This window comes from Ochotona princeps, chromosome 1, assembly GCF_030435755.1.
Source record: "Ochotona princeps isolate mOchPri1 chromosome 1, mOchPri1.hap1, whole genome shotgun sequence".
In the NCBI taxonomy this organism is placed as follows: Eukaryota; Metazoa; Chordata; class Mammalia; order Lagomorpha; family Ochotonidae; genus Ochotona; species Ochotona princeps.
This window is the reverse complement of record NC_080832.1, coordinates 81,552,847-81,561,036: the sequence shown is the minus strand read 5'-3', so window position 1 is coordinate 81,561,036 and position 8,190 is coordinate 81,552,847. Positions and strand designations below refer to the sequence as shown.

Here is an 8,190-nt window from a genome sequence, read left to right as displayed (position 1 = left end):
CTTTCTCACAATATTTTCTCAGCCTCTTGATCTTGCTAATAATAGTAACAATAACTTCCTGGGATAGAACGTCCACATACTAGTTTATGTTTGGGATTCTTGCTAAATCAATGTTACGGTTTATCAGATTGTGTTGCATCATACTATGAAGCCAGAAAAGATCAATCCAGACCTTGTGTGTAGGGTCACGACGATCTGTTGTATTAATCACTTGAGAAAAGATAACAAATACTGCTTTTTCCAGCTTTCAATGTTCCAACAACACTGGTCTGAACTTCAACCATGGAAAGCAGTTTTGTTTTTCTTGGGATGCTTCTCTCCTTTCGACTGGCTGGCTTTTTTTTTTTTTTTCCTGATTTGAATTCAAATCTTATGTACTCTGAGCACTACTCTGGCTTCTATCCCACTGTTGGTACTACCAGACCCCCCTATTTATCTGCAGCTCCCACTATAGGATGTTATCATGCCTATAGATTAATATACTTGCTGTGTATCTCCACTTACAAAAAGGAAAGTTTCAGTTAAGAATTTGTTGGCCTACTTCTCAGTTGTATTCTCCGGTCTGGAAAAGTGCTTTGTACAAAGTGGTCTTTAAATAAGTCACCGTAGCAGAGAAGGAATCAGAAAGATTAAGGTCTGTATGGTTGATAGACTCTCCACCATTCAAGTCACCTCCATGGCTGACACCTGTTCCCAGCTCTACCATCTCTTCCCCAGGTTGTTGAAGCATCCCAATGCATTAAGTCAACTTCGGCCCCTTCAAGTCTATTTCAATATGACAGCCCAACCTAATCCTCTTCATGACACGTGAGACATGCAACCCAGTACAGGCTGCCCATTTAACTCAGAGTAAAACTCAGACCCTCATAGGATTCTGTGAAGCCCTACTTGGAATGATCCTCCTCATCTTCCTGTACCTCACCCACTCAGTGGTACCTACCCTTCTTGCCTTCCTGTGTTTTAACATGCACCTTACGGAATTCGCTCTTTCTTTTCCCCATGTATCTGATAACCAGCACAGTTGTGTCTCAACTGCTGTGCAAACTGGCCCACACCTGACCGAATTTGAAAGGGAGGTGCTCCTGTGACTTAAACATTATAAAGAGGATGACACTGGCCATTGTGTTAATAGACCTTTAAAAAAAATCCAAGTGGTTCAGCAAAAATTGCTAGTTGCCAACCCAAGAATTTCCCATTGAAAACCGAAAGCAACAAACAACTAATTTTGCTAGGCAGGAGGTCCAGCTTAAGACATGTGTTGGTCTCGGTGAATTTATGAGATAAAACCTCAGTTCAGTGTTGAGCTATAAAAACCATGCACACCAGCGAAGTGGCACAGAGGGTTAAGCCACCACCTGCGATGCTGACATCCCATATGAGTGCCAGCTAGGACCCAAGTGCTTAGACCCTCCTACCCATGGGGGAAACAAATGGAGCTCCAGGATCCTGGCTTCAGATCGGCTCAGCTCCAGCCTTACAGCCACTGAGGGAGTGAACCAGCAGATGAAGAACTGTCTCCTTCTCTCTGCAGATCTTTCCAATAAAAAATAAATCAAAAAAAAAAAAAAAAGAAAAAGCATGAACTGATGTAGTACACTGGAAAACCTGAGCTTTTTTAGTCAAGAAAATTCAACTTGAGATCTTGTGGTTTTTCAGCCTTGAATAATCTGCAGAAAATCTTTCATTTGTAAACCCACTTAAGTAGCTTCATTTAGAACAGATTACAAATGTAATTTTGAACATAGTAAGAACAAGATTTTCACTTACATAAATCTTTCATGTTGATATTAATAACATAATCATGAATTTTCTTCTTCTAACAGACTGCTTTTCAAAGGATAGTGCTGCACGGCCAAAGATCGCACTGGGCCTGTGTGTTGCATCCCATTTCTGCACCAGTCTGAGTGAGTCCTAGCTACTTTAAAAACTCATCTCCCTGCTAATGTGGCTCAGCAAGGAGTGCAGGACGACCCAAGTATTTGGGCTCCTGTACCCACATGGGAGACCCAGAGAGGGCTCATGGCCTCGGCCTGGCCTACTCTGCCTGCCGAGGTTATCTGCGGAGTGAAAGCAAAGGAGGGAAGTCTGTCTCTGCAGCTCTATAACCAGCTTGTAACTTACCTGCAGTCTATCCCTATGTCCCACCACATCCCAGGACACAGGACAGATGCTCAAGTGTAGTGAGAGATCATCTACTGAACAACTAAAAGTTCAATAAAGTATCATAATAATGATAACTTATACCAGCTTCATTACAATAGGGTCATTTCTTTTGCTCCCTAAAACTTACTGGTATAGACCAAATGCTGACATCCTTGGTATAATTCATTCTAAAGTGATAAGGAATAAAAATAAGACAAAGCATGGTAAAGACTGCTTTATTGGTGGCAGTTAGTACCAGTCAATAAATATTGATCCCCAAAGAAGAGCTCATTTATTTATCACGTTACTGGTCCATAGAGAGCTGAATGCAACTGAACTGAATGGTTTCTGGGATGACTCAGGTCAATCCTGCTTCTTGGGAAATGAAGCCATGGCCAGCTGATATATGGCGTATGCTGTTCCTGAGAAACAAAAGCAAAAGCACTCATAAGAAATTCGGCTGTTTAAACATGTGAAATTAACGTTTCAGGTCAAAAGCTGTAAAGCAAAAGGAAAGGCTGGCTTACGACTACCTTAGTGAGAGCACGAAAAAGCATTTTTAATGGTGCTAAAAACTGTATTAAGTACCTATAAATACCTAATTTTGATATTAGCTAATTTCTATAAAGTATCAGATATGAGACAAGAAAACATTTCCAATAATAATGTAAAACTTTTTAAGATTAACAGTATATATAAAAGTTATTTCTACACTAACCTAGGACTATCCAAGAAATACCAAAGTGATTTAAAAGACAACAAAGGTAAAAAATAACCATACTGTCTCTAAAAGTTTACACTGTTGCAAAACCAAGACAGATACAAATACTCAAATATAAAAAAATCTAATCACTATAATTTTACCTTAAAACTTATTACCAGAATGTCTAAGTATCTCTGACTGTAAAGAATGCAGTTTATTTAGGAAGAACAAATGTCACTTTCTGGTTGTTGTCTTGATCATAAAAGCAAGTACATGCCATGAGCAGACTTTGAATTAGGGTTCACAGAAACAATACTGATTGGATAATCAACACAGCCTCCTCATCTTTAAGATGAGGAATAAACACTCCAAGCAGGTAACATTCCTATTAACATGAAGGGCACACAGCTATGAAAATAATGTTTCCCTTCCTCTCCTAGACAGTAAGCCTCCAAATTCCTAACTAGGCCTCATGTGCAATATGCCACTAAAAAAACCGAGGATTCTACCAAATGCACTGGAAAAACATCAAAGTTGTTTTACACAGGGCATAAGTCAAGCATTGCTCTGTACAAGTTTTGTCTTATTAACCAACATGTATGTACAGGGTGTGTAAGTGCAATGCGCTTTTACTATATGCATCACAGACAAAATGTTTAAAAGCCCTGCTCTCAGGATGGGTAAAATGTCTGTTTCTGGCTGAAAAACAGGCTCTGGGGCCACTAATGGCACACTCAGAAAGCCACCTCTATCACTAGATAACCAAAGCACACGTTATTGCTTTATTCTTTCATACAGTATATATTAATCAGCCTCCTGACTCTCTGAGCCAGTGAGAGGTCAGATGCTAGAGACAGGCTATGGGCTTTGTATAGTTGTTAGCTATCATTACTATTACTTTTCTACAAATCTTCAAACATTCTAATATCTTACCACCAACTGTAAGAACCATGGTGGCTCTATACAGGAGCGCATCAGCGACCCCACCCTTTAGATGCACTGGAATTCCATTATCCTCCTAGGTATAAACAAACAAACATGTTACTAGATGAATCACTTACTCCAAGTGAGTTTCACAAGACTATCTGTATAAAATATGATAGCTGCCTAAGTTCCTAAAGTATCCAAGTATCATAAAGGCCTACAATTTTCCCTTCCTTATTACTATTAATGTGAGATACAATACAGGCAGTCTTTCCAAGGAACATTAAACAGTCAAAACTGGCTCAGCGTGGTGGCCTGGCAGCTACAATCCTCGCCTTACACATGCCAGGATCCCATATGGGCACCGGTTCTAATCCCGGCAGCCCTGCTTCCCATCCAGCTTCCCTGCTTGTGGCCTGGGAAAGCAGTGAAGGATGGCCCAAAGCCTTGGGAACCTGTATATGCACGAGAGACCCAGAAGAGGCTTCTGGCACCTGGCTTTGGAGCAGCTCAGCTCCGGCCACCAACTGTTTATCATCAGAAGGAGGATCTTCCTTTCTGTCTCTCCTCCTCTCTGTACACCTGACTTTCCAAAAAAACATAATTTTTTTTAAAAAGTCAAAATTAGAAATATACTCAGTGAGTTTATTAATAACTTCAACAAGAAAATCAATAATCACCACACTCTTGAAAATGTTTATCACTTTAAGACAGCAGGTTCCCATGCATGGGATCTTCCCCAAATCCCACAAAGGCTTGGTTGCAGCCAGGAGCCAAAAACTCATGCTGCTTCCAGCGAGAATAAAATAAACCACATCTGTGGGCCACCCCACCACCCCTCACCGTCTGCAATGGTAGGACACTGGAATTAACAGCCAGAATTAACACAAACTAACTTCAGATACTCTGGTGTGGGCTATGGCGTCTGACATACCAGTCTAACAGAGCACCCCAGTAACTGTCCCGCTCCAGCCGTCAGGGGACAGACCACTTTCTGCCTCAGTGTAGACACGGGCCGTGGCCACAAGTGCTTCCCTAACAGCTGGCAGCCCACAACAACACAGAGGCCACACAGTGCACAACCAGCAGCAATCCTCAGCAGACCCTGTCTCAGGCCAGGACTAACGGCAAGCAATTCGCATTTCTTATTAATATGTCATTCTTTCTTTACTAAGTTGTTATTTTAAAAATTTGCCATTTGCCACTTGTCTTTGTAACAGCAGATAAATTCAAAATTTTCCTGTGATCAAACCTTACAGTTTTTCTTAGACTTTCCCACCCTTAAGATTCTCACAAGTATTCGCTCAATTTTTTTGAGGGAGAAACAGGTATACTGGCAATTCGGTTTCTTAGGATATTACATAAAGGAAACCTACCTTTACTCTTTAAAATACTCATCTACAGAAGAGGAACTGTGGTACAGTATGTTAGCTGCCACCTGAGACATCACATCCACAGAGGAATCCCAGCTCTATCTCCAACTTCTTACTAACGCAAACTGTGGGGTCCAGGGGATGATGGCTCAAGCACCTGGGTCCCCAATACTTACACGGAAGATTGGATCGAGTTCTGAGCTCTTGACTTCAGCCTGGCTAAACCCCAAATGCTGTGGGGCATTCAAGGAGCGAACTAGCCAACAGGAGATACACCTGTCTCCCTCATCCCTCCACCACAACTCCACTCTTTCTCTGCCTTTCACATAAAAACACAGACCAACTATTCTGTGAAAAAGGTCATCTTTCAATGCTAATGTACTGCATCCTTTCCTGCAGTACGTGAACTAACATCTTTTAGCATCTTTTAAACTTCCACAGCTATCTATGTTCTAAGCGTAGGTCCTCTCTGTAGTTTGCCTACTCCTGTGGTACAACCCGCAAAGAATGCCAATCCATCAGAAACTCTTCCCCACACGGTGTCACTGAGTTAAGCCTGCCCCTTCATTTCTTTCTGCTTGTTCCTCTCTGCCACCAGCGAGCTACCAACACAGCATTCCCATTACCATCTAATACAGACCACAAGCCATCCACTAGCTCTAGACTGACCCCCGATTTCCAGCCCCTGGTGGTCTAATCACCATATCCCATTCACTATCCCCGTACCTGAAACAGCTTTTGTTTCTCCGCAACTTTATTTTCAAAATGCCTGCGTGAAGCAGTGCTTATGGTTCTCTGGGTAATCTGACGAAGAGCCTGCAAGGGGGAATGCAGAAACAACAAACAAGAGTTAGGGTACACAGGAACCCTTGCGGCCAGCCCCATTCATCCTTTGTTATCACAGGAGAGAGGAAAGCCACAGAACGCCTAAGCGACCTGGGCCAGCTACCAGAGGGCTCCCTCCCCTGCTCTGCAGTTCCCAAACACCAAATCCACTTCTCCTTCAACCAACCAGTAACCTTTCTGAGCCCTCGAGGAAATTACCAAAATACCCTGTGCTCAAGTATTTTCATATCATTATATTAAAAATCTAGTTCCTGATAGCAAAATACACTAGTACGATTCCAAGTCATTATAGGGTACAAACCTTTTTTTAAAAAATACATTGCACATTTACTTGAATAGTTTACACATCCACTCTGTTTTCTAAAATAACTAACACAGGGAAGCAAAGTGCAACTTTGAATTACAAAAGAAAACGATCACTACTGCATTCCACCACCCCCTCCCCCCGCTGTTTTTCGACATTTTCGGCTCCCGGTCGGAGGAGGTGTGAAGGGCAATGCCAAGGTTCCCGACTAGCCGCATGGCTCTGCAGGGACTCGGACTGTCCGTGCGGAATTCAACGACCTTCCGCAGCTCTCAAGCCCAGGAAGTACCGAAGGCAAGCCCTCCTAGCACGCCACGGACCTTGGGGCCTGGTGTTTCCGAGGATCAAATTCGCCTTTTAGACCCCGGGTCCTCCTCTGAGCAGCTGGCAGCACCAGCGACCCACGGGGACGGTAACCCAGGTGGGCCGAGCGATCCTCGGGGCACGGCCCAGCTCTCCACGGCCCACCGGTGCCCAGCCCCGGCCGGGAGCGAGAGAAAGAAGCTGCAGGAACAGCAAGGTCAGACGGAAAGGACGCGGACCAAGGTGACTCCGCCGGCCGTCCAGGACACGGTTGGCTCGGCTGGTCCCCAGGGCAAAGCATCCCGAGCGCAAAGCCAGCAGCTACTCACCAGCAGATTCCGCAGCATCCTGATTCCGTTACAGCCCACCAACCGCGACAACCGAACACCAGGAACGGAGGAGCGGGGGGAAAATCCCCGCCGGAAGCGGAACTATCTCGTGGTCCTGCGCAAGAGTCAAAGAATCCAGCCTTTCCGGGCGCAGGAGGAGCTCGCACTCCTAACCATAGAGAAGGAAGCCGGGCGAGAGCGGCCCGGACGGCTCTGGCCGCTCTAGCCGGCTCGCCGCCTTCCCGGCCCGGGCTCCCACTGGACCAGCACGCTACGGCGGAGGCCGAGGTGGGCAGGTGCTCCGGATGCTGTGCTTGTGTCTAAGCTTGCTGAAGTAACAAGCTTAACGGGGAACGGGACACTACATTAGTGTGTGCTCTAAGCCACAAGGCATTTCCTGATCCATTTTTGACTATTAGAGGCTAAAATGAGCACGGAGTATATAGTCATGAAGCTGATGGAACACAACACGTAAAGGATAATTCCTCTTGCTCGGATACAATGGTTTGGGTTTTGTTTTCCCCGCTGAGGTCACTGTTGCGGAGGCCGAGAACATTGTTGGAAAGAGCTGTATTGGGATGCCAAAATGTTATCTTCTTGTACCTCCAAGCTGGGAGCTCTCCCCATGTCTTCCAACGCGGCGGCGCTGTGGAGGCCGGAAACGCTGCAAACAGGGAAGAAAATTAACGGGAGACAAGCAGTGTGGTAGCCAGTCTGAGCTCAAGTGTCGTGATTTCGGGTCTAGCCGAGCTTTACACATGGCTGGGGGCGCGAGGCACAGCAGTTATTCATTGCACACTTGTACAATTTCGGCTCATCTTGCGCCAGTCCTGCTTAAATAGTCCCCATAGCAAGTGTCTTCATTCCCTGTGCTCATCCCCAACTGTATGCAGGCAAAAATTATCTGCCCTGCACTGTAATAAATAGCTTCCCTTTTCACAAACTCACGAATTATTCCAGTGTCATTTTAAACAAATAGAAGTTAACGAACACTATATGGCTTCAGCAAACGTGAAATGTGTGGATAAAAATTAGTAACATTAATTTACCTCTATTAATCATAAGAGTAATTTGTCCTCCACAGTCTACTGAGCGTTAAAGGGCTTACCAAGGTACCTGTCCCAGCTCGAATTCTCTCTTCCGCAAGGTTTACGTTTATAAACCCTATTCGTGTCTTCCTGAGAAAGACTGACCAGGTCTCCTAGCCCAAAAGGAGTGCGTGCCAATAGCTGGGGCGTGAGGGTGTTTTGTTTGTTTAAAGGTTAT

The 8,190-nt window shown here is 44.5% G+C and overlaps 1 protein-coding gene across 1 annotated transcript; it reads right to left on the bottom strand.

Annotated features, from left to right (window-relative positions):
* Window positions 1-2,362: 2,362 nt before the first annotated feature.
* On the bottom strand, window positions 2,363-7,057 carry LOC105941564 (cytochrome c oxidase subunit 7A2, mitochondrial). The gene is made up of 4 exons (XM_058661348.1): window positions 6,925-7,057; window positions 5,869-5,958; window positions 3,779-3,863; window positions 2,363-2,564 (listed from the first exon to the last, which is right to left on the bottom strand). The coding sequence occupies exons 1-4, from the start codon at window positions 6,940-6,942 to the stop codon at window positions 2,506-2,508; spliced, it is 252 nt and encodes an 83-aa protein (XP_058517331.1). The 5' UTR covers window positions 6,943-7,057; the 3' UTR covers window positions 2,363-2,505.
* Window positions 7,058-8,190: the final 1,133 nt, after the last annotated feature.